Source organism: Heterodontus francisci, chromosome 7 (assembly GCF_036365525.1).
Source record: "Heterodontus francisci isolate sHetFra1 chromosome 7, sHetFra1.hap1, whole genome shotgun sequence".
NCBI lineage: Eukaryota > Metazoa > Chordata > Chondrichthyes > Heterodontiformes > Heterodontidae > Heterodontus > Heterodontus francisci.
In genome coordinates, this window is record NC_090377.1 from 50,677,398 (window position 1) to 50,704,870 (window position 27,473).

The 27,473-nt window shown below is 42.3% G+C and overlaps 1 protein-coding gene across 1 annotated transcript in view; it reads left to right on the forward strand.

The window, feature by feature from the left end:
- The window catches only part of snx4 (sorting nexin 4), a 73,726-nt gene that overhangs the window by 22,468 nt on the left and 23,785 nt on the right, over positions 1-27,473 (forward strand). The window contains exons 3-6 of the mRNA XM_068035166.1: positions 5,967-6,105; positions 7,272-7,421; positions 10,774-10,821; positions 21,677-21,732. Of these exons, the coding sequence (XP_067891267.1) occupies positions 5,967-6,105; positions 7,272-7,421; positions 10,774-10,821; positions 21,677-21,732 (393 nt within the window). The remainder of the gene's footprint in view (positions 1-5,966; positions 6,106-7,271; positions 7,422-10,773; positions 10,822-21,676; positions 21,733-27,473) is intronic.

Consider the following 27,473-nt stretch of genomic DNA (forward strand, 5'->3'; position numbering starts at 1 on the left):
GATGACCGGAGGATGTGGAAGACTGCTGACTTGGTGATGCAAGATGAAGGACCCCAGGGACCACAAGCAAGGTTCAGTGAGATACGCAAGGGGGGTTTGGGACATGCTTGTGCACAATTTTTTACCTATTAGAACATAAAATAAAACCTTACTTTCATACAGCCCTGCTGTAGCCTCCTTTTTATCTCTCGTTCCTCCCCTGGAAGGTGCCAGGGTATAACTGAGTCTCAAAGGACAGCAACAAATGGAGGGAGATACACCACCAATACATTAATCCTTTATTAAGCAGCACAACAGATACAAGGCTTAACCTTGGATACTCTATTCACCAGTGAGCCCCAAGTGTAGCTAGGCACTCTTAAATTTCTTTCATTCTCTGCTACTGCAGCCCACTCACCCTCCTGTCCGCCATTGTCATCAATTGAGCAGCTGCTGTGCTGCCCGACCTTTTTTCCTCGGGCTGCCTCTTGCATGCAGTCAGGATGGACAGAAATGGCACCCCTGTCTTGGCCCATTCCTTTTGATATGGGCTGCCTTCTCCTGCAAGCATATAAAAACTCTTTTCAGCTGAGGTCGAGGCGGGCTTCTGACCTGTGGTTTGGGGTGACTTTGGCTATCCTCTGACTGCCGGAGGCCTGGAGGGCTCTGGCATGCTGAGGGGCTACTATACAGGTGAGCACTGGTGTCACTGACAGGCCGAGGAGCTACTGTCAATGCCAGGTGTGTTCTGAGGAGCCCCAGATGCAGAATGCAGCCATTCTTCCTTCCTTCCAAGGCGCACTTGTTGTTCCCTGCTGACCTGAAGTGTGAGGATATAGTGGAGACTTCAGGTGCCTCAACCCCCTTTTGCCTTGCAGCTGCTGCATAAAGCTCATGGACAAGGCAATGGAAGCTGGTCTGCTAGATCTGGCTCTCTGAGGGTCACCAATCTCAATGGAGGGAGGCATGGCAGCACTCTAAGCCTGGGTGGACTCTTCCATGGTCTGTGCTTAGGTGCACAAGGTCCTGAAGTTCTGCCAGATGTTCCCGTAACTCGCACTGCAGCATTTGCCATTTGATGTGTCTATTCTGTCTTCAGCATGAGCCTGTGGTCTGTATTGGCCTGGCCTCCCACAGTCTTTCGACTGTCAGCAATGTTACAACCAGATGAGAAGGGGGTCTAAGGCTCCCCCTCAGCTTTTTCTTAGTTTGGCTGTAACCAGGTTTAACTTTGTGTTTTAGCTTCCCTTTCACTGCTCTTTGATTTTTCTTTGCCATAACAGACCAGTTTTCTCAGATTTAAACAAGAAAGGTGCAAGTTTATTCAACTTAATATGCTAATTGTTAAAACTACTAAAAATACATGACATGACCACAATAGTGTTAAACACACTAAAATCGAGACAGAAAAGGAGAATTGGAGGGGAAAGGTTTGAAGCAGTAGATGGAATTTAGTTCCTGGCTTTGGATTTGATGTAAAATCTTTGAAATTAAGTCTTGCAGTTCTCGGGGCCCAGTGCACACTTTCAAAATTGCTTGGCTGATTTTTCTGTCTTGAGGTTTAAGTTACTTCTGTGGGTCCCTGGAACTTTGCTTGAGAGAGACAGGGAGAGACATTCCTTCTGTCTTCCAATTGCAGTCTGTTCCTTTCTGTGTACCACAATTCAAACAGCCACCCAGGTTGGCCAGCAGGTTAGTCATGTGACTAGCTCCTTATTTGGAACAGTCTCTCGTGAGGTTTGTGGATTTTCCCCCAAGCTTCCTAGACCACCTCATTGGGGAGGGGTGGGGGGTGGTTTGCAGGGAGAGGAAGTGCTGGCTCTTACACATTCAGGGTCTCTTGATCATCACTATTGACAAAAATCCATCTGGCTAACTGAATCAGGGAGGCACTCCCTTTGTCTTATTTTAGAATGCAAATGTGCAGCCATGTTTTCAGCCACTGTTGTCTTTTTAAACTTATTTCAAGTCCAGTAACAGTTCAAAAATAATGTTCCATATGATATTAATGTCTCTTTTTTTGATAGGTGTGGTTTTTGTCACAGAAGCTGTGACAGCCAAAGCTGCTGTCAGCTGCTCAGGTGTGTCTGCTGTGCTCACCAGGTTGCATGCCCAAATGTACACATGAGTGGATACTCACCAGGTGTATCTGCTAGTGGAGGATGCTTGATTGTGATGTCCTCCTGAGGCTCCCACCTCCAAGACGGCCAGCTGTCCTCGAGTCTCCAACTGTCTACTCTTTGATCTGATTCTGATCTGCAAGAGAGAACAGTGATTGAAGGGTTATGGGCTTCCCATTGCATCATTCTAACAATCCCTACTGTGGACCCTTGTGTGAACGTGTGAGCACTATGCCTTGTGTATCAGATCCATTCACCCTCTTGGGCATTCCTGTCTTGCCATCAGCAATGGAGCAGCTGCTGTGCTGCCCTACCTTTCTTGGGCTGCCTCCTCCACAGAGTCAGGATGGACAGAAATGGCACCCTATTCTTAGCCCATTCCTTTCTATATTTTGGGCTGCCTTCTACAAGCATATAGATGAACACTTAGTTTTCCCCATGGAGCCCACCACAGCACCTATGCTGGTGGCAGCTCAGCAGTCCATGATGGGCACAAGAATGCCTCCTGCATGTGGCCCCTCTCTAGGCAGCTTGTGGTGGTCAGCAATACAGATGAGCATCTCACTGATTCAGCCATGCCTCTGGCAGCATATGCTACTTTCTGACCCCTTTGCTACAGCCTGGTTGGTCACTCCCTCGCCACCAAATGCATCCTCTTACTTTGCCACATGCAAGCCCCAAAAGGAAGAGGTATGGCGTACCTGCCTTGGCAGACTGAATAAGGTCATTGATGTGCTTGCAGCACTACCCAGGTTCTGGGGGCGACCCCACAGCTGCTGACTTCCTCTGACCTCTGCTCAGGCTTGCTTGGTCAGCTGGGCTGGTCTCCCCTCTTCTATGGGGAAGAGGACCTCCTGCCTTGCCTTTTCAGCTTAGCCCGAGCCTCCCCACTAACAACTGACTGGTTGCTGGAAGATAGTGTAATAGTGAAGATAGGTTGATAGGTAAATTGGCCATTATAAATTGTCACTAGTATAGGTAGGTGGTAGGGAAATAGAGACAGGTGGGGATGTTTGGTAGGAATATGGGATTAGTGTAGGATTAGTATAAATGGGTGGTTGATGTTCGGCACAGACTCGGGCCGAAGGGCCTGTTTCAGTGCTGTATCTCTAATCTAATAGTGTGCGGTTAACTGCTGCCATCTCCACAACCCCCTCACCCCACCCACTCCATGTCCTAAAAGTCTAGCCACAAAATTCAGCTCTGTATTTTTCCTTGTTGCAGATTGTGTTCTCTTTTTGTTTCCACTGATGTGTGCAAATAACTCATTGATCCAATAAAAGCTTTTATTGAAAGTTCCCTTAACCACCATTCCTCCAATTGGGAGGAGGGGGTTGAATGTAAGAAAAGGGGATAAATTAGTTTGCTTTGGCCCTTTTTTTATTGGTAGCATTTTAATATATTTCTGCTGTACCCTTTTCTATGCCTTGAACATCTCTCCTATAATGGGGTTTCCAGAATTGTAAGCATTGGACTAACTGTCCTGAACCACCATGTTGCATAAACTCCACTTCATATTCCATGCCTCAATCTCCTGTCTCAATGTATTTCTAACTCTATTCACACTTTAAATTGCATTTTGATGCTGTATGGCTTCTAGAACTGAAGGCAAAATGACTTTAGAATGCAGTAAATGCTTCTGAGGTAATATTTTATAATGTGACTGTCATTTAGATGATTAGCTAGTAAACCTTGAGCACAGCATAACATACTCAGTCATGAGCAAGATTTAGTTTGGAGTGAGTTTTACATTTAAAAGCTGTCATGCTGCATGCATTTATGCTTGAGCTTGTGCATGCTCCTGTCTTTTTTTTTTTCCCTTCCTCTGTCCCCCTCTGATTTTTATTTTCAAAATGAAACTCTAACCAGCTCTGAGAACGTGTCTAATTTATTTCTGGTTGCAGGTATTTAACAGTGCTCCGCTGTTAAATTAACTTGGTTTAACATCACCTCTGCTGTGTGTTTTTTTTTTTTCTGGCATCTCCAGTGAGTATGGTAACAATATATGCTGACAGGAAATATTGGCACATACAGTTTTGAAATTGTATGCAGTTTGACTTTTTTTTTCCCCCTTCTGCCATCAAGTTGGGAATAATCCTTGTAAAATAATCTGTCTCTTTCTATCATTTCATGCTTGCATTAATGCTTGTTCACTACATAGTACTGCTTCAGCTTTTTGCAGATTTATGTCTGCTGGGTTTCATTAGAAAGAGTTCACCATTTGCTTGTCTAGTTATACTATTTGGGAAATAAGTTGATATGTAGGCAAGGATTCACTTTTATATCTGTACACTGAACTTTGGGGTTCTATTTTAGGTCAGTGGAAGGGTTACTCAAAGCATGCAGCTTATTTAATAACTGCTTGTGTCCATGTATGTTCTGCACATTAAATGGAGCTGGGAAGTACATCTGGTGGTGATCATGTGGGTACGATTTCAAACCTTCAATATACATATTGAGTACCTGAAAGCACTTCCAGCTCTTGCACTCCAAGTATTTATCTATATTCTTGCTCATACTCACAGGCACATTAGAACATGGCTACCTGACGACATGTCTGGTTGCTCTTCTGAGTCTGGCATTCGGGCTCAGGTCAGGCAGTTTCAGTCACTCTATCACCACCTCCTGTAAGTGGCTCCAGTGTTTATGTACTTTTTGGACTAGAAAGGTGGTTCAGTTAGTGTTTTTTATTGTTAAGCTTGTGCAGATAAGTAACAGTGAAAAACAGAAGCCAGGTTAACCGGTCGGGCACAGGGGGGAAAAAATGAAAGGTCTCCGGCCAGGTTAGGCTCGTGTCGGATGTTCTGTCTGGCTCGGGTCGGGTTTCATTTGTAGACCCGAGCCGGCCTTTAAGGGACATCGTTATGATTTTACTGTGGATTTTTTAATGCTCTTGTTCCCATTACTAAATGGCCTGCAAACATTTCGACAACAAACTTTTTTTTTTTTAGTCCTACTTTGAGGGTTTCCATTTGATCTTCTGGGCAGTGCCTGGGGATGGAGGGTATACATTTGAAATATGATCAACATCAAATTTATTGAGTATCAGTTTACATGTCCACCACTGCATCATGAAGACGTGACATGCTGAATGTGGATTTTTAATTTGTCAATTGGAAACCTACATTAAACATTAAAAAGGAAAGCTGGCATATTGCATTCAACTTTTGCAAAGACTTTGCGGCAGCCAAAGACCTGTTGCAGTCAAACCAGAGGAAAGATGAGAGGGGAGCCTTACAACCCCTGTTCACCTGATGGTAACAACTGTGACTACTTTATTTTCATCTGCGACGTTGCTTTTGTGTGTGGTTAATCTTTTTAAACATGCCAACTTCAAGATTTGGAAAGGAAATGCTCTTATTTTCTCTATGCATCATGGCTGTAATATCCTGTATTACAGCTGAATAGTTGATTTTAAAACATCAGTTTGAAGTGATGTGCTGCTGTGTTTTATTTTTGTAATAAATAAAAATATAAATTACACCATATTGGTAGGTCAGTTTTTCTGTTCCAACCTAATCAGTATGTGAGCTCCTCCATGTAACTCATTTAATGTTGATGTAGAACTATTTTTCAATACTGTATTTAGTAAGCTGCACAAGTTCGATGATTTCCCTTCCCCTGGATGACTGGCAAAACAGTGGATACTGACCACTTTGCACTTAATGTCCAACAATAGATATATTGGGTTACACAATCTCCTTTCACCTAGTTAGAAATATGTCTTGGTTAACTTAAAACATGAGGATAAACTTTAACAATCTGTTGCAGGAGGATAATGAAATTTAATTAATCAGTTCCCAGATTACTGTTTTGACATTAATCTATTTTCTTTTGCTTAATTCTGATTTTTTTTTTTGTGTATAGGCCACTTGATTCCCAAAATGAAGATGAGAATTCTGTGCCAGATTCTCTCTGGAGAAGATACAGTGAATTTGAATTGCTGAGGAACTATTTAGTTGTTACATATCCTTGTATAGTAGTACCACCTCTGCCTGAAAAAAGAGTGAGTTACTTTAATGCTGGAACTTTATTTATTATATTCTTTCATGGGATGTGGGCATCATAGGCAAGGCCAGCATTTGTTTCCCATCCCTAATTGCCATTGACAACTGAGTGGCTTGCTAGGCCATTTCAGGGTCCACCACATTGCTGTGGGTCTGGAATCGCATGTATGCCAGACTAGGCAAGGATGGCAGATTTCCTTTGCTAAAGGACATTAGTGAACCAGATGGGTTTTTACGACAATCGGTGATGGTTTCATGGCACGATTACTGAGACTAGCTTTCAATTCCAGATTTTGTATTAATTAATTGAATTTAAATTGAAGTAAATTTTCTGCTCTTCTAACACTTTTTTTTTCACCCACCCCCCACAAATTGCAACAAACTGGGCCACTCTATCAATTGTAAAGAGCAAATGAGTAAACCATTCTTCAAATCGAGAAGGACTGCCCTAGACCCTTTGATATCTTGTACATGAAGGATATCCGAGGTTTCCAGTGAAGGTTTTTCTAATTTGCTGAATTTGACAGACAAATTGGAATATCTTCCATTCCATTTCTAGCAAGGGGAAGATGGGTGTCAGCTGGGGACATTTCCTAAAAAAAAAATTCTAAAGGAGATCAGGTGCTTTACAGTCGTGGCTTTTTTTTTAATGTAGCTACTAGTCTTCTCTCTGGCCAATTCAGATGCGTTTTATTAATGTGGATATTGGGATGAAGACTATTCAAATCCACAACGTAATGGAGTCATGCCTGCAGCAATCCTTACAGGAAAGGAATCCTTTCAACCTGGTCAGAATACTATTGAGAAGTTGCACTTCTGAGCACTAGAGATCCATTTCTTTGGATTCTGTCATAAGTTTGAAGGGCAAATTTGCAGCAAATATTGAACAAGCGAAACAAATTAGAGCACATAGGAAGTTATACAGAAGGAATGCCCCAATTTTTGGATTGCTTCATATCCGGCCCACTGGATCATGTTACAGGAGATTGAGCAACTCCGAACCTTCTGAGATAACCCTGCCTTGGTGATTTGAGTAACTCCAATGTTTCTAAAGCTGGGGGTTGCTGCTGTCCTATAGGAGACATAGGCACTGATGTCAACCTAGGGTAGCTTCAACTTTCTTTAATAATGAGCACAACTTGAGTAACATGTCTTATTCCTGCAGGCAGAATTTGTTTGGCATAAACTATCTGCTGATAACATGGATCCCGATTTTGTTGAACGACGAAGGATTGGTCTTGAAAACTTTCTATTGCGTGTTGCTTCACATTCTACACTCTCTTGCGACCCGATTTTCTATTTATTTTTAACACAGGTACTGAAGTTTGCCTCTTTCTTTACTTGGTTTTTGCATTTTGAGACCTTTCATTGTGGAAATGCAGTTGGTTTAATTTTGGCACTGTTGGGCAGAGCAGGAAAGTGAGAAAGGGGAAACTATTAAAAATCTAACTATACAGCTAAAAGAGTTCTATAGTAAGCTGTATAATAAACTACAAAATATTGTTGGGCAAATGAGCAGGACCTTTGTCCTGTTGCTGTGCTGCTCTTGAGGCAAATAATTTTTTAAACTTCTGTGCATGCAGTGCTTGCTTTTGTCTTGGGCAAGTAGTCGTAAAATAAGTTTAAAGTTACAGGTACACTCCAGCTACAGACCAGGGAGCCAAAAAGTATTTTTGTGGTCCTTCTAATGTGGATGTAAAAGATCCTAAGTCACCATTCCGAACAATCAAGCTTTCCTGGTGTCCTGGCCAGCATTTATCTCACTACCAGAACAGTGTAATAGAGTATTCAATATTGGTAGTGACCTTGCTGTGCATAAATTGATTTGCCACATCACAACACAAGTAATTAATTGACTAAGTACTTTAGGACATCCTAAGGTTATGAAAAGTGCTGTACAATTGTACATTTTGTTCTTCTCAGGGTTGCTGTAGTATTCGTTTAAGGCAGCAGGAATATGGCTTTCCTTTGGTGCTCCACTAGAGTAACTGCCACCCTCTTGGGCTTTAGGTAATCACAGAATTGTTCTAGCACAGAAAGAGGCCATTCAGCCTCTTGTGTCTGCGCCAGCTCTCAAAGAGCAATTTACCTAGTGCCACTCCCCAGCCTTCTTCCCAGAGCCCTGCACATTCTTCCTTTTCAGACAACTATCCAATTCCCTCTTGAATGCCTCTATTTTGAACCTGCTTCTGATACACTCTTGGCAGTTTGTTCCAGATCCTAGCCACTCACTGCATGGAATAAGTTCTTTTCCTCATGTCACAATTGCTTCTTTTGCCCATTACCTTTAAATCCGTGCACTCTTTGTTCTTGATCCCTCCACAAATGGGAACAGTTTTTCCCCATGTACCCTGCCTATACCCCTCATGATTTTGAATGCCTCCTATCAAATTTTCTCTTCAAAGAAAACAGTCCCAATCTCTCCAATCTATCTATGCAACTGAAGTTCCTTTAACTCTGGAACCATTCTCATGAACCTTTTTCTGCGCTCTCTCCAATGCCTTTGCATCTTAGTGTGGAGTCCAGAACTGGACACAGTACTGCAGTTAAGGTTGAACCAGTGTTCTATATATGTTTAACATAACTTCCTTGCTTTTGTACTCTATGCCCCTATTAATGAAGCTGAGAATGCTAATACTTTAACTGCTTTCTCAACCTATTCTGTCACCTTCAATGATTATATACGCCCAGGTCCCTCTGCTCCTGTACCCCCTTTAGAATTGCACCCTTTTATATTGTCTCCCCATTTATCCTACCAAAATGAATTATTTTGCACTTCTCTGCATTAAAATTCATCTGCTTGTCTGCCTATTCAACCAACCTGTCTGTCCTTTTTTGAAGTTCTTTGAACTATCCTTCTCAGTTCACAATGTTTCCAGATTTTGAAATTGTGCCCTATACGCCAAGATCTCTGTCACTAATATATATTGGGAACAACAAGGGTCCTAACACTGACCCTTGGGGCACTCCACTACAAATCTTCCTCCAGTCTGAAAAGCATCATTAATCACTACATTCTGTTTCTTGTCACTCAGCCAATTTTGGATCCATGTTGCTACTGTACTTTTTTATTCCATGAACTATAACTGTTCACAAGTCTGTTATTTGGCACTTTTATCAAATGGGTTTTTGGAAGTCCATGTACACCACGTTAATAGCATTGCCCTGATCAACCTTTTGTGTTAACTTGAGTTTTTTTGAGTTATTAATCACAATTTTCCCTTCACAAATCCATGCTGGCTTTCCCCGATTAACCTGCATTTACCCAAGTGACTATTAATTTTGTCCCAAATTTATTTTTTTTTGAAGTTTTCCCACCAATTAAGTTATATTGACTGGCCTGTAGTTGCTGGTCTTATCTTTACACCCTTTTTGAACAAGGGTGTAACATTTGTAGTTCTTCAGTCCTTTGGCATTGTCCTTAAATCTAAGGAAGAATGGAAAATTATGGCCAGTCCCTCTGCAATTTCCAGTCTCCCCTTGCTATCCTTGGATGCATCTGTTCTGGTCCTGGTGCCATATTAACTTTAAGTTCAGCTAGCCTATCCAATGCCCCTCTATCAGTTTTAAACCCTTCAAGTGTCTGAATTACCTCCCTTTTTGCCATGACCTGTGCAGCAGCATCTTGGTGAAGACAGATGCTGAGTATTTACTTTAATACTTTAGCTATGCTTCCTGCCTCAATGTATAAATCCCTTTATGATTCCAAATCGGCCCACACTTTTAATCACCAGGATCACACCCATAAAGCCCTCTGCAACGTGTTATACACTGCAACCTACCAAGGGTGCTGAGGTTCATTTTGTTCCCTCATATTCTTATTTTCTTTCCAATGACACTGTCCCCACCCCCATCAAAAGATACAAAGCTTGAACAGGAAACGGCCATTTGGCTCATTGTTTGCTTCCACAAACATTCTACTTAATACACTCATGAATTTTACTACACTTATTCATTCATTTTTTTTTCTGTTGGGAAGTTCTGGAAATACTCCCTGATCCCTGAACTCTAAATTTTTGCTGATGAATACCCTTCCTTTGTGTACCTGGTCAAATCCACTTCTATACTGTTGGTCTTTAGATCATATTCTGAGAATGGCATCCTTGACTGGTGTTGATGTAGTTTTGCAGGACTCTGTCCCAAGGGTCAAAGAAGCCAGGTTTAGCAGTGTCTCGCAGAATCCAAACTAATATTCTGCTGGTATAAAAGTGGTTGATAGACACATAGGAAAATGAAACTACTTATTGTTTGCATTACAGTACCTCCACTCCAAGGAGTAATATAAAGTACTGTCACCAGAACACCCTCAATTCCAAGTTATTTGCCTTTTATTTCAGATTTCTCTCATTCAGAATCTGAGAATTTTCATAAACTTCTATGATTAAAATTACTGGATCTTTTTTCCATTTATGCAAAATGGAAAATTACTCTTTCTAAATCAGTGAATTACAAGCAACAATTCAAAAATAATTAGCTCTGAGCAAATTGCCATATTCTCAAGTGCCCAGAAAAGTTTACAAAGTAATGCTGCAAGTTAAATATCTACAGATTTTTATATTAAAAAAACTGAGCTAGTAGCTGCCAGTCACTCTATGAAAATAACCCATTTAACTGACAAACAGGTATATTGAAGCTGGTTATTTACTTTTAATGTTTAATTTTCTTAGGAAAATGGCTGGAAAGAAGCAGCAAATGAGTCTGGATTCCAAGCTAAGGTAAAATGCAATCTTTAATTTGTTTAGTAAGATAAATGGGAAAATGAGTTGTACTAATTTAAAAATACTTTTTCTTTGAAACAAAGCATGATTTTGCATCATTCAAAGTCGTGCAAAGATAACTAACAAATTTGTACATAGAATTTTAATGTCCACATTTTTCAGCAGTGAGGAGATTGAGTTAAGCTCAAGTTTTAGTAATACATTGAGTTTTTTGGGGTGTCTGTTGGAATTGATGAAAACTGTTTCTCTGGAAGAAATGAGTTTTGTGTTAATTAGGATGGACAATTTAGTCTTTGTTGGCATAAACAATTTCCATTACCCTTTCCTCAAAGGAGTCCTGTGTCCATTTGGATCTTGAGCAGACTTTCAAGGAAGCCCATCTGAACTATTTTTGGCCAAAGGCAGGAGTGAAGGGTGGGTAGAAATGCACAATTTGTAATAAACTAACTGACAGTCAAATTAGTAGTAAGTATTGAAGAGACTGATGCTTTCCCTTATCAGGATAAGGTCTTCATTACTGGCCTGTACACCCGATCTCTTTTTGCCATCTGATTTGGTACAGATGGTGTTTCTGAACCTTGTGGTTGGAAGAAATGTTTCATTGTTGCATTAGGCTTAGTATTCAATAAAATGGCTTCCAGTAAGTTGTTCTGTCCAGCATGTTTGTCTCCCTCTTTCCCCCAACCCCTACAATTGATTTTTTTTCCAGTTAATTGTAAACTGCCTTTTTAGCACAGTACTACTTTGAGATTTTACATTTTTTTTTCTTTTAACTTTCAACTTTCAGTTTTAACTCTCTGGTAGCACTCTAAACTAAGTTCATTCAGGGTTTAAGCCAAGATAAGAGCACATAATGTCAACTGATACTTCTGTACATTATTGTGAAGTCCTGCACTTTGAGGTGCTTTTGTCTGTCAACGGATGAAGCATTTAACAAAGACCCTGTCTGGCCTGTTCAGATGGGCAGAAGTGATACCACAGCACTAGTCAAAAAGGAGGTCTCCAATACTTTGACCAGCTAATCACTAAAGTATGAAGTAACTTGTCCCATTTTTGTTAGCGAGACCTTGCTGTATTGGCATATTTCTCTGCCTCGTAAGCAACATCCCTTTTTTTTTTTGTAGTGTGCAGGTGATTTTCTTAAGCTTGTGGGCTCAATTTTTTTGTGCTGTCATGCATGTGTGGTAACTTAGACTGAATTGTGTGCAGCCTGTGCGGGAGCTTTCAGGTTGCTGTGCAGTAGCCCAACTTGGAGGGAACATTGGTTATAAGAGTGCCTTCTGTAATTCTCTGGCTGTGGTGTGCTTTAGGAGGTCCTGAGTTTATGAAAGGCCTATGCAAGAACTTGCATTAGATGCATTCACAGCTGTGGCTTTAATAATGAAAGTTCTTTTTGGGCCTCCTTCTCTCGAGAGACAATGGATACGCGCCTGGAGGTGATCAGTGGTTTGTGAAGCAGTGCCTGGAGTGGCTATAAAGGCCAATTCTAGAGTGACAGGCGCTTCCACAGGTGCTGCAGAGAAATTTGCTTGTCGGGGCTGTTGCACAGTTGGCTCTTCCCTTGCGCCTCTGTTTTTTCCTGCCAACTACTAAGTCTCTTCGACTCGCCACATTTTAGCCCTGTCTTCATGGCTGCCTGCCAGCTCCGGCGAACACTGGCAACTGACTCCCACGACTTGTGATCAATGTCACAGGATTTCATGTCGCGTTTGCAGACGTCTTTAAAGCGGAGACGTGGACGGCCGGTGGGTCTGATATCAGTGGCGAGCTCGCTGTACAATGTGTCTTTGGGGATCCTGCCATCTTCCATGCGGCTCACATGGCCAAGCCATCTCCAGCGCCGCTGACTCAGTAGTGTGTATAAGCTGGGGATGTTGGCTGCCTTGAGGGCTTCTGTGTTGGAGATACGGTCCTGCCACCTGATGCCAAGTATTCTCCGGAGGCAGCGATGAAGGAATGAATTGAGACGTCGCTCTTGGCTGACACATGTTGTCCAGGCCTCGCTGCCATAGAGCAAGGTGCTGAGAACACAGGTCTCATACACTCGGACTTTTGTGTTCCGTGTCAGTGCGCCATTTTCCCACACTCTCTTGGCCAGTCTGGACATAGCAGTGGAAGCCTTTCCCATGCACATGTTGATTTCTGCATCTAGAGACAGGTTACTGGTGATAAGTTGAGCCTAGGTAGGTGAACCCTAGAACCACTTCGAGTGTGGTCGCCAATATTGATGGATGGAGCATTTCTGACGTCCTGCCCCATGATCGTTTTCTTGAGGCTGATGGTTAGGCCAAATTCATTGCAGGCAGCCGCAAACCTGTCGATGAGACTCTGCAGGCACTCTTCAGTGTGAGATGTTAAAGCGGCATCGTCAGCAAAGAGGAGTTCCCTGATGAGGACTTTCCGTACTTTGGACTTCGCTCTTAGACGGGCAAGGTTGAACAACCTGCCACCTGATCTTGTGTAGAGAAAAATTCCTTCAGAGGACTTGAACGCATGTGAAAGCAGCAGGGAGAAGAAAATCCCAAAAAGTGTGGGTGCGAGAACACAGCCCTGTTTCACGCCACTCGGGATAGGAAAGGGCTCTGATGAGCCACCATGTTGAAGTGTGCCTTTCTTATTGTCATGGAATGAGGTGATGATACTTAGTAGCTTTGGTGGGCATCCAATCTTTTCTAGTAGTCTGAAGAAACCATGTCTGCTGACGAGGTCAAAGGCTTTGGTGAGATCAATGAAAGCAATGTAGAGGGGCATCTGTTGTTCACGGCATTTCTCCTGTATCTGACGAAGGGAGAACAGCATGTCAACAGTCGATCTCTCTGCACGAAAGCCACACTGCCTCAGGGTAGACGCGCTCGGCCAGCTTCTGGAGCCTGTTCAGAGCGACTCGAGCAAAGACTTTCCCCACTATGCTGAGCAGGGAGATTCCACGGTAGTTGTTGCAGTCACCGTGGTCACCTTTGTTTTTATAGAGGGTGATGATATTGGCATCGCGCATGTCCTGGGGTACTGCTCCCTCGGCCCAGCACAGGCATAGCAGTTCATGTAGTGCTGAGAGTATAGCAGGCTTGGCACTCTTGATTATTTCAGGGGTAATGCTGTCCTTCCCAGGGGCTTTTCCGCTGGCTAGAGAATCAATGGCATCACTGAGTTCCGATTTGGTTGGCTGTCAGTGAAAGTACTGATTCGAATAGAGCTGACTGCTTATCCAGTATAAATGTTCAGGCAATCTTAAACTGCAGGATGTTACGCTGCAACAGATTGCTTGCTGTAGCTATTCATTCTGGGACTTGAACTGCAAAGATTTTTAATAGGTTTCTCTTTAAAGGAGCTCATTCCAGGGCAAAGGCCCTATTAAGTAAATGTTCCTGCTACAAGGATGTCCATTAATTACTAAATACAATAATGTCTCCTTTCAATTTTGACAAAAAGCTAGGATGTAATGAACCATATATTAGAACATGATGGAATTAGGTGCTATCAGCTGTTTAAACAAAATGTTACCAGTAGCTTATACATGCATTGTAAAGTGCTCTACTTGGCAAGCCCTCATCATATGTCACCAAACGTAAAGAATTTTTCCACTGTAACTCAAATTTTGATTGGCGATTTGGTTCAAAATTACTTTTCTAATTTTGTCACTACTTCCCTCAGTATACCATTGTCTCTGGTTACTTAAGCAATTTTACTTTTCATGTGGACTTCGATCACAAAAGAGAGCCAGACGGTGAAGGTGAGACTTGTACAAGTTGGGCAGGTTGCACCTTTTTTTTTTCTTCATTCATGGGATGTGGGCATCACTGACCAGGCCAGCATTTATTGCCCATCCCTAATTGCCCTTGAGAAGGTGGTGGTGAGCTGCCTTCTTGAACCGCTGGAGTCCATTTGGGGTAGGTATACCCACAGTGCTGTTAAGAAGGGAGTTCCAGGATTTTGACCCAGCGACAGTGAAGGAACGGCGATACAGTTCCAAGTCAGGATGGTGTGTGACTTGGAGGGGAACTTGCAGGTGTGGTGTTCCCATGTATTTTCGGCCCTTGTCCTTCTAGTTGGTAGAGGTCACGGGTTTGGAAGGTGCTGTCTAAGGAGCCTTGGTGCATTTCTGCAGTGCATCTTGTAGATGGTACACACTGCTGCTACTGTGCGTCGGTGGTGGATGGAGTGAATGTTTGTAGATGGGGTGCCAGTCAAGCGGGCTGCTTTGTCCTGGATGGTGTCGAGCTTCTTTAGTGTTGTTGGAGCAGCACCCATCCAGGCAAGTGGAGAGTATTCCATCACACTCCTGACTTCTGCCTTGTAGATGGTGGACAGGCTCTTGTATTCTATGTCAGCTAATAAAGGCAAATCTCATGCTTCCCTAACCACCTTATCTACCCCAAAAAAAAGGAGTCTTATGGCAGATTCAAAGTGCTGAAAATAGCGGAGGCCCTAGAGGAATATAGAAAGTGTAGGGGAGGTATTTAAAAGTAATTAGGAGAGCGAAGAGGGGACATAGAACACTGGGCAAGATAAAGGAAAATCCCAAGGTGTTTTACAAGTATATTAAGGGCAAGAGGATAAGCAGGGAAAGAGCAGGGCCCATTAGGGACCAAAGTGGCAATCTGTGTGTGGAGCTGGAGGACACAGGTGAGGTTTTAAATGATTGCTTTTCATCTGTGATCACTATGTAGGTGTAGCGATCAGGGAGGGGGATTGTGATATACTTGAACATATTAACATTGAAAGGGAGGAAGTATTAGCTGTTTTAGCGGGCTTAAAAGTGGATAAATCCCCAGGCCCAGATGAGATGTATCCCAGGCTGTTATGTGAGGTAAGGGAGGAGATAGCAGGGGCTCTAACACAAATTTTCAAATCCTTTCTGGCCACAGGGGAGGTACCAGAGAACTGCAAATGTGATGCCATTATTCAAGGAGGGTAGCATGGACAAACTAGGTAATTACAGGCCAGTGAGTCTAACATCAGTGGTAGGGAAACTATTGAAAACATTGAGCGACAGGATTAATCTGGGATAGTCAGCATGGCTTTGTCGGGGGAGATCCTGTCTAACAAACTTGATTGAATTTTTTGAGGAGGTGACGAGATGTGTCGATGAGGGTAAAGCAGTTGATGTAGTCTACATGGACTTCAGCAAGGCTTTTGATAAGGTCCTGCATGGGGGATTGGTTAAGAGGGTAAGAGTCCATGGGATCCAGGGCAATTTGGCAAATTGGATCCAAAATTGGCTTAGTGGCAAGAGGCAGAAGGTGGTGGTTGATTGGAAGCCTGTGACCAGTGGTGTACTGCAAGGATTGATGCTGGGACCCTTGCTGTTTGTAGTGTACATTAATGATTTAGATATGAATACAAGAGGTATGATCAGTAAGTTTGCAGATGACCTGAAAGTTGGTGTCTTAAATAGTGAGGAGGAAAGCTGTAGATTACAGGATAATATAGATGGGCTGGTAAGATGGGTGGAGCAGTGGCAAATGGAATTTAATCCTGAGATGTCCTGAGGTGATGCATTTTGGGAGGACTAACAAGGCAAGGGAATATACAATGGATAGTAGGACCACTAGGAAGTACAGAGGGTCAGAGGACCTTGGTGTACTTGTCCATAGATGACTGAAGGTAGCAGCACAGGTAGATAAGGTGGTTAGGAAAGCATGAGATTTGCCTTCATTAGCTGACATAGAATATAAGAGCAGGATGGTGATGGGGCTGTATAAAATACTAGTTAGGCCACAGCTGGATACTGTGTACAGTTCCGGTCACTGCGCTGTAGGAAGGATGTGATTGTGCTAGAGGGTACAGTTGAGTTTCACCAGCATGTTGCCTGGACTGGAGCATTTCCGCTATGAAGAGAGCCTGGATAGGCTAGGGTTGTTTCCCTTTAGAGCAGATAAGGCTGAGGGGGGACCTCATTGAGGGGCATTGATAGGATAGATAGGAAGAAACTTTTTCTCTTAGTGGAGGGATCAATAACCAGGTGGCAGGAAGTTTGGAGGGGATTTCTGGAAAAAATTTTCACTGAGGGTGGTTGGAATCTGGAACACACTACCTGAAGGGATGTTAGAGGAACATCACAACAACTGGGTTTAATTTTTAAACTATGTTTTGAGCTCCCCCTTGGTCAATCCTTTTTCACCGCTTTCCAATTATAAGGCAAAGAAATGAGCACAAACAGGCTTTCTTGGGTTTAAAGAAAAGTGAAATTTATTAAAATTTAAACTTGAACTCTAATTCTGTCAACACCTACAGATACATGCTGCATCCCATGCTAGCATACATTTGTGATCCACACATGCATATAGAGACAGAAAAGAGCAGAAGAAAAGATAGAGGTTTGAGACAATCTCGAGGGGTTTTTGTTACTGTACTTCGAGCTCTCCTGGTCCTTGTTTGTAGATAAACCTTGCTTTTCGTTGGGGCCTAGTATTCTTAAACCATGTTCACTGTAGGAGACTTTTTTTCTCTGGGTTCATGTGTCTTCGATGTGTCTTTAGTTCGGTGAGAGAGATGTTCAGTCCTGGAGCAAAGGGCTTTGAGTTCAAACACTGTTTCTCCAATTTAAAACACTCCTAGCTGGCCAGTGGGTGGTCACGTGACTGACTGGTTTGACCAGGTATCTTCTGTGTATTGGGAGCATTTTAGCAGTCAACCTGGAATTCTAGCTTCTCCACTTTCAACGTCTGGTAATCAAAAGTCCATTGTGGATTAAACTGGAGCAGTGAGTGGTCCCCTCATCCTTTCCAAGTACTGTCTGTTAATATGCAAATGCCCTTCCAGTGAAGGGTCTGGTGATTTTTGTTTTGTGATTCCTGACAACACAGCCAGCCACTGACTTCATCAGTGGGTGCAGAGGTGGAGACAGTCTAGTGCTCTCTGCGTGCGCTGCATTCCGACTTGCCGGGACTGGTTAGCACATGCGCCGATCTCATCACGTGACTTGGGCAGTGCGCCTGGTCAGCCTCTGCATGCGCTTTACGCGTACAGCAATGCAACGCTGACTGGTATTCACCCATGCGTCAAGCTCCACTCCTTTCCCCCCCCCGTCCGTCCCTGGCTCGCGCGCTCCCTCCCTCCTGCCATGTGTTTAGGTTAGGTTGCTTTCGCGTGATTATTTGAGCAGTGCCATTTGTGCATGTGCAACTGCAGCACCCACCACCTAGTGGTAGTGTTGTCAGCAAACGCAGGCTTTTTTAAAGCAAGTTCTTTCTTTACTCCAGTAACATTTAAAAAAAAAATCAATGTTCATGTAGTGAAATTTGTGCCTCATTCTTGGCAGGTGGGGTCCTGCATGACAGTAATCCTAGAATTTGTTAATGTGCATGAGAACTGCAGTAATGTATCTTTGTTTAAGCAAGTTTTAAAAATCATGCTATGAACTCCGTTAGCCCATTTTTCTGCAAGATGTTGAGTTAAATGTATCGCAGTGTTTATCTTTAAACATGGAAGCTGGTTGATTCAAAACTGCATTGTGTTTACTGGAGCTGCTATCTCTTTTACAGCACTGAATATAGATGCAAAGTGCTTATGAATAGCATTGTAATACATGTACCTTTTTTGTTTCTGTCTCATTCATATTTGTTCATACCCTAACTGCAGCAATCTACTGATTTTCCTCCTCCATAAGGCAGCAAGTAGTTACTGTAAAATGCCCTTCCTTTGTTTAATTTTAGCCAGTCTGCATGCATTTCAAATATTGAGTGCAGCATTGACCATAGTTCTGTAAAAGATGATGCAGTTTTTGTTGCAGTGAATTACAGGGAATTGTGTATCACCAAAAGTGAAAAGATCTATATTTGTTGATCAGGCTTTTCTAGCCAAAAATCCTCGTTTGTCAAAATTGTTTTGAGGATTGTATTGAAAAAAACTTGACTGCAAAGGACCCAATTTACTTACCCACTTCCTCCCTAACCCAAAGAAGAATATAATCACTAGTTAATCATCGTTCGAGAAATGATCAAATGCTATTATTGTAACATGCCTCTCAGACAGCTTTGTGTGCAGCACAACTCTGATAAAATGAGGTTCAGCTACTATTCTTTTGATCAAAGCATGGATATACACCATATCAGTTCAGTGCTGACCTTCAACTGCAGTTACTTACCTCTGCAGCTCAGCTGAGAGGCACAGGTATGCATTCTCAAGCCTAGGTAATGTCTTCCATCAGCTGTCATTCCAAGTCTGAGTTTCAGGCATTTAAAGTTCCACTCCAAGTATGGTGAAGGGAAATGTGTCTGTCACTTTCATGGTTCTATATGTAGAGAACACAGCCCACTTGTGTTTTCTGCCATAAGCGCCCCTTGCAGCTCAGTTTTCAGATTTTCATTTGCAATCTATTTTATGCTTGGCAGCTCCAAACCATGATTGTGATGTATTTTCTTAACTTCTATTGGGGCTGTGGTCCGTGTCATCTTGTCTTCAAGAACAAGAGTGCTATTTGCCATAAATTCAAAGCACAGTATCCATTAGAACTGAGGACAAAAACAGATCACTTTAATATCTTCTAGTCCATACCTATTTCAGATCCCTCTTGAGTGGTGCAGTCCTGTAATGTCAGGTTTTGGGACACCATAACTTGTAATCTATTTGTCAGGCTATTTTTTTTTTTTTTTTTGAGTGCAGTGCATTATATTGTCTGGCAACATCTGGAAAGTCTCTTTCAGAACTGGGTGATACTTGAAGACTGTTTATAATGCCATTCAGCCAATTGAAGATCTTAATTTGAATGACTGCTCAGGAGTTTGATACTCATCTACCCTTTCACTGATTCTGTAGCTGGATTAAGCATATCTGGTAACGTCCAAGATTTAACTAATTACTCTATAGTTTCCAGTTTAACAGTGATGCCCTTAAAAATTGAAAGCCATGTTAGTGGATTTTCCTGAACAGTAGTGATTTGTTTGTGACTACATATTCCTGAAAAATAAAATCATCTATTCTTGGTAAAGTTGGTCTCTAAAGCATCCAGTAGATGCACTGTGTAATAATCTGAAGAATTACTGAAAGTCACTGCAGCTGCAATCATGGTTCTATGAATTTACTACTTTCTAAGCTATATGCTTGCTTACCCTTGTCCTCCTTTCATCCTTCCTATATCCAACTTGCCTCCACTCAATTTGCTGCAGTTTCCTATTCAGACAGAGCTGCAAGTCCTTATGCCCATTACTTTTAAATGGAGCTTTTGTTACTCATGCTTGTACACCTTGTTGCTATCTCCTGATTTAAAAAAAAAATCTATTTTACTCTATATCTTGTCCTGACTATGGGCCTTGGTTGCTTAATACTTAGCATATTCAGCTTTTAAAAGGAGTGCAGCAGAGCACTACACAAGATTGCTCAGTATATTTAGAGCTTAATTGCCGAGTGAAATGTTCAATATGCATAAGAACCAATTTTCGCCAATGGAAAATTCAGTTGATATACTATAGTGATAGGATGCCGAGTGATGTGGGAAAAAAACATGATTTATTCTGAAATGCTGTGCTCCTTAAGGAGCTAATTATGCCCATGAAGCAGAACACTTGGATTGCTTTAATTTGTATACATCTGGTGTTGCATTTATGTTGGCAGTTCTCCAATACCTTGCCAGTGTGGTCATGCTTCATGTATGATCTTGAAGAATTAAATGTTGGATTTTTGGGTCATTCTAGCCAGGCTTGATGTCTTGTCAGTGTTCCAATGGTATTGTACCGGATAGTGATCAGGAGCAGCAACCTTGGCTCCCACCCTGACACACTCTTTAGTTTGCCAGTAAAATACGTATCTTTATTTTATTCTATTTTATAGTTTATTTTCTATTGTGAATCACAGAATTGTTACAGTGCAGAAGGAGGCCATTTGGCCCATTGTGTCCACACTGGCTCTCAAAGACCAATTCACTCATTTCCATTCCATGCCTCCTTCCTGTAACCCTGCACATTCTTCTCTTATAAAAGTCTAATTCCATTTTGAATGCTTCAGTTGAACCTGCCTCCACCACACTCTCTCTCGGGCACTGCATTCCAGACCTTAACCACTCACCTATGAAAAAGATTTTCCTCCTGTCACTTTTTTACGCTGCTTTTACCAAATACTTTAAATCTGCCTTCTTGATCCTTTCATGAGTGGGAACAGTTTCTCTATCTACTCCATCCAGACCCATGATTTTGAATACCTCTTTCAAATCACCTCTCCACCTTCTCTTTGGAAAACAGTCCTAACCCCTCCAATCTGTCTTCCTAACTGAAGTTCCTCATCAATGGAACCATTCTCGTGAATCTCTCCAATGCCCTCATGTCTTTCCCTAAAGTGCAGCACCCAGAACTGGACGCAATACTCCAGCTGAGGCTGAACTAGTATCTTGTACAAGTTCAGCATAACTTTCTTGCTCTTGTACTCTATGCCCCTATTAATAAAGCCCAGGATAATGTATACTTGCTTAACTGCTCTCTCAACCTTCAATAACTTAAGCACATACACACCAGGTCCCTCTGCACCTCCTTTAGAATTGTACCCTTTATTTTATATTTAAGTTCTTCCTAGCAAAATGAATCATTTCACATTTCTCTGCCATCAAGTTGACTTTATTTTTTATAGTATTGACATTGTTTTCATGAATCGGGAGTAGTTTAAAATGTGGTGGCAGTGGCATAGAACCCCTGTGTAGCCCAGCTATGACTCTACTAGATAGTATAGACTTGTAACCTTGATGTCGCCTTTTTAAAAAAAAAAAAGTGAAAAGCTCAGCATTCTCACCTGCCCTCATGTCTTTATATTATCCAGTTTGAAAATTTAATTGACTGGCGTTTTGGGAGCAAATCATTTCCTTGTGCTTCAATCACCAAATGGAGAGAAAATGTTCAAACATTTATATGTAACTGTTTTTAAACAGGCAGATTCCAGGTTAAAAGCTCTCAATGCAACATTCAGAGTCAAGAACCCAGACAAGTAAGTTTTTTTTTTTTTTCCTTTACATTGTTGGTTTGTTTTAAATTTTTTTGTAGCAGTTTTTGTTTCTCCCAGACCTCCATCCCCCAAGGGAGCTGCAGGCACCTTTTTGTCTCTGTCCTGCAACAGTTTACCCTTTAACATTGAGGTTTTCAGTTTGAGGTTACTTTTTTGTAGGAGTAGTAAATTGAAATGCCAACTGCAGATATAGCCATTATAGTTGTCAAATGAGCATCTCATGCAATGTATACAAAATGGTAAGTTTTTGTGATGACCATTGGCTTTACTTTATTATGACCTGTTAATATGGCATTATAAATGAACTATGGAATAATTGCAATTTCTAATATATACTTAATGTGTGCTAGATGGAATAATGTAAATAAAGATCTAGATGTTCAGATTGCATTGGAGATTGTCACCAAATTATGCTAAGAAACTCGAAGTAGTTAAGGTATTTTTTTTTGGCAAGATCACATGATTTGTTGCAGTCACAAAGCTGTATATAGAAATGTAGAGTAACATAACGTAGAAAGAGGCCATTGAGCCTGCATCGGCTCTTTTGAAGTGATCCAGTTAGTTTGCTCTTTCATAAGATCATAAGAACTAGGAGCAGGAGTAGGCCATCCGGCCCCTCGAACCTGCTCCGCCATTCAATAGGATCATGGCTGATCTTTTCGTGGACTCAGATCCACTTACCTGTGCGCTCTCTGTATCCCTTAATTCCTTTATGGTTCAAAAAGATATCTAAGCTTTAAAAACGTTTACTGAAGAAGCGTCAACTACTTCACTGGGCAAGGAATTCCATAGATTAACAACCCTCTGGGTGAAGAAGTTCCTTCTTAATTCAGTCCTAAATCTGCTCCCTCTAATCTTGAGGCTATGCCCTCTTGTCCTAGCTTCACCTGCCAGTGGAAACATCCTCTCTACTTGTATCTTATCTATTCCCTTCATAATTTTATGTTTCTATAAGATCCCCCCTCATTCTTCTGAATTCCAATGAATATAATCCCAATCTACTCAGTCTCTCCTCATAAGCCAACCCCCTCAACTCTGGAATCAACCTAGTGAACCTCCTCTGCACCCTCTCCAGTGCCAGTATATCCTTTCTCAAGTAAGGAGACCAAAACTGCATGCAGTACTCCAGGTGTGGCATCACCAGTACCCTATACAGCTGCAACATAACCTCTCTGCTTTTAAGCTCAATCCCTTTAGCAATGAAGGACAAAATTCCATTTGCCTTCCTAATTACTTGCTGTACCTGCAGACCAACCTTCTACGATTCATGCACAAGGACACCCAGGTCTCTCTGCATCGCAGCATGCTGCAACTTTTTACCATTCAAGTAATAATCCTTTTTTACTGTTACTCCTACCGAAATGAATGACTTCACATTTATTAACATTGTATTCCATCTGCCAGACCTTTGCCCACTCACTCAATGTATCTATGTTCCTCTGCAAAGTTTGTCATCTGCACACTTTGCTCTGCCACTCATCTTAGTGTCATCTGCAAACTTTGACACCCTACACGTGGTCCCCAACTCCAAATCATCTATATAAATTGTAAATAATTGCGGTCCCAACACTGAGGCACACCACTAGTGACTGCCAACCAGAATAGCACTCATTTATCCCCACTCTCTGCTTCCTGTTAGTCAACCAATCCTCTATCCATGCTAATACTTTACCCCTAACGCCATGCATCCTTATCTTATGTAGCAGCCTCTTGTGCGGCATCTTGTCGAAGGCCTTTTGGAAATCTAGGTACACCACATCCACTGGGTCCCCATTGTCCACCTTGCTCGTAATGTCATCATAGAATTCCAAAAGATTTGTCAAGCATGACCTGCCCTTCATGAACCCATGCTACGTCTGCCCAACGGGATGCCCAGCTATTTCTTCCTTGATGATAGACTCTAGCATCTTCCCCACTACAGAGGTTAAGCTAACCGGTCTATAATTCCCCATCTTTTGCCTACCCCTTTTTAAACAGTGGCATCACATCTGCTGTTTACCAATCTGCTGGGACTACCCCAGAGTCCAGCGAATTTTTTTGAGATACAGCACTGAAACAGGCCCTTCGGCCCACCGAGTCTGTGCCGACCGTCAACCACCCATTTATACTAATCCTATACTAATTCCATATTCCTACCACATCCCCACCAGTCCCTATATTTCCCTACCACCTACCTATCCTAGGGGCAATTTATAATGGCCAATTTACCTATCAACCTGCAAGTCTTTGGCATGTGGGAGGAAACCGGAGCACCCGGAGGAAACCCACGCAGACACAGGGAGAACTTGCAAACTCCACACAGGCAGTACCCGGAATTGAACCCGGGTCACTGGAGCTGTGAGGCTGCGGTGCTAACCACTGCGCCGCCTGTAATTTTGGAAATTTACCGCCAGTGCACCTGCTATTTCTTCCGCCATCTCTTTTAGTACCCTGGGATGCATTCCATCAGGGCCAGGAGACTCATCAATCCTTAGCTCTATTAGCTTGCCCAACACTACCTTTTCCGTAAAAATGATTGTTTCCAGGTTCTCACCTACGTTCGTCTCTGTCAATTACTGGCATGTTATTAATGTCCTCCACTGTGAAGACCGATACAAAATACCTGTTCAATGCCTCGGCCATTTCATCATATCCCATAACTAAATTCCCCTTCTCCTCCTCTAAAGAACCAACGTTTACTTCAGCCACTCTTTTTCGTTTTTATATATTTATAGAAACTTTTGCTATCTGTCTTTATATTTCTGTGCTAGTTTTTTCTCATGTTCTATCTTACTTTTCTTTATAGCTCTTTTTGTGGCTTTCTGTTGACCTTTAAAGTTTTCCCAATCTTCTAGTTTCATGCTGTTTTTGGCAACTTTGTATGCCTTCTCTTTCAATTTGATAGCCTCCCTTATTTCCTCAGACACCCATGGCAGATTACCCCTTTTCTTCCAGTCCTTCCTTTTCACTGGAATATACTTTTGCTGAGCACTATGAAAAATTGCTTCGAAAGTCCTCCACTGCTCGTCAACTGTCCCACCATAAAATCTTTGTTTCCAGTCTACTTTAGCCAAGTCCTCCCTCATTCTATTGTAGTCCCCCTTGTTCAAGTGCAGGACCCTGGTATTGGATTTTATCTTCACACTCTCCATCTGTATTCTAAATTCAACCATACTGTGATCACTCCTTCCAAGAGGATCCCTAACTATGAGGTCATTAATTATTCCTGTCTAATTACACAGGACTAGATCTAGGATAGCTTGCTCCCTCGTCAGTTTTCTTGAACAGTATGTAATGGAACCGTCACTGATACACTCAACGAACTCCTCCTCAAGGCTACCCTGACTGAGCTGGTTCGACCAATCTACATGTAGATTAAAATCCCCCATGATAATTGCTGTACACATCCCTGCAATTTGCTGTTTCAAGTATTTATCCAATTCTCTCTTTGAAAGCTGCTATTTAATCTATATTCACCACTGAGTCAGTGCATTCCAAATCCTAATCACTTGCGGCGCAGTGGTTAGCACCACAGCCTCACAGCTCCAGCGACCTGGGTTCAATTCTGGGTACTGCCTGTGTGGAGTTTGCAAGTTCTCCCTGTGTCTGCATGGGTTTCCTCCGGGTGCTCCGGTTTCCTCCCACAGCCAAATGACTTGCAGGTTGATAGGTAAAATTGGCCATTATAAATTGCCCCTAGTATAGGTAGGTGGTAGGGGAATATAGGGACAGGTGAGGATGTGGTAGGAATATGGGATTAGTGTAGGATTAGTATAAAAATGGTTAATGGTCGGCACAGACTCGGTGGGCCGAAGGGCCTGTTTCAGTGCTGTATCTCTAAATCAAATTAAATCATATAAGTCAAAATCCTCATGCCATCTCTGGCAAAAGAACAATCTCCTTAAATCTCTGCCCTCTGGTTAATGACCCTTCGGCTATTGGAACCAGTTTCTTTTTATTTACTCTGTCTAAATCCTTCAAGATTTTAAGCACATCAAAGCTCTTCCTGGAGGTCTGTTCTATTTATTGATCACCTTTGTCAGTGGTGGTTCAGTGGATAGCACTCTTACCTTTGTGTCAGAAGACCGTAGGTTTGAGCCCTCCCATCTTGCGACTTGAGGAAAATCCAGGCTGATTCTCTAATGCTGTGCTGTTTGAATGAGACATTAAACAGAGGCCCTGTCTGCCCCCTCAGGTGGAAGATCCCAAACACTTTTTCTTTTTGGAAGAGCAGGCAATTCCTCCCTGGTGTCCTGGCCAATATTTATCCTATAACCAATATTAATGAAACTGATTTTATCTGGTAATTATCTCATTGCTGAGTGCAAATTGGTTGCCACGTTTCTTATTACAACAATAGCTATGCCAGAATTACTTGGAATCTTAGAATGTCTTTCTGTGCTATAACCATTCGGCGCACTGTCTGTGCTGATTTTCTGCAAGAGTGATTTCAGCTAGCCCTGTTCCCCTGCATTTCCCCGTAACCCTGCAAATCTTTTCTCTCCAGATAATTATCCAATTCCCTTTTGAAAGCTACAATTGTATCTGCCCCCAACACACCCAGGTAGAGTATAACACATCCAAACAACTTGGGATTAGAAAAAAAAAATCCTAATGTCACTTTTTGTTTCTTTGGCCAGACACCTTATATCAGTGTCCTCTGGTTCTTGACACTTTTGCTAATATGGGAACACTCTCTACTCTGTCTAGACTTTGATTTTTGAACACCTTTTTATCAAATCTCCTCTTGATCTCCAAGGAGAACAGCCCCACCTTCACATCTATCACTAGTCTCTTGTTCCAGGAGCCATTCTTGTAAATCTTTTCTGCACCCTATCCAATGCCTCCAAGTGTGGTGCCCAGAATTGGATGCATTGCCCCAATTCAGGCCAAACCAGAGCTTTTATAAAGGTTTGCTATAACTTCCTTGTTTTTGTACTCTCAGCCACCATTTACAAAGTGGAGGATCCCATGTCTTATTGGCTTTCTCAATCTGCCCTGCCATCTACAACAATTTGTGGCTGGGGCTGTCAAGTGCTATGTATGTGTGAGTCTTTCTTTGCGTACCGAGGAAAAATCTTTCGGACCTAAATTTACCATTTTGGTTTTAATTTGTGCCTTCGCCTACTGTCATTATGAGTAACATTCTGGGTTTAGTTTCATTTTCTTAACTATATTTTACTTCTAGGATGAACTTCCGGGGGGTGGGGGAGGGGTGGTTTACCATTGACTAGAAACTTAACTGGATCAGCCAGATAAATACTGTGGTTACAAGAGCACATCAGAGGCTGGGAATTCTATGGTGAGTAACTCACTACCTGACTCCAAAACCTGCTCACAATCTCCAAGGCACAAGTCAAGAGTGTGATAGAATAATGCTGCATTTGCCTGTGAGTGCAGCTTCAACTGAAGCTCAGCACCATTCATGACTAAGCAGCCTGCTTGATTGGCATTCCCTCCACTACTAGTGCACTGTGACAGTGCGCCATCTACACGATGCACTGTGGCAACTTACCAAGTTCTTTCAACAGCACCTTCCAAACACAAGCTCTACCACCTAGAAAAACAAGAGCGCAGGTGCATGGGAAAACGATCACCCTGCAGCTTCCCCCTCTGAGCCACACACCATCCTGATTTGGAAATATATCGTCACACCTTCATTGTTGCTGGATCAAATTCCTGGAGCACTCTCCTATAGCACTATGGGTGTACCTACAACACAAGGACAGCAGTAATTCCAGAAG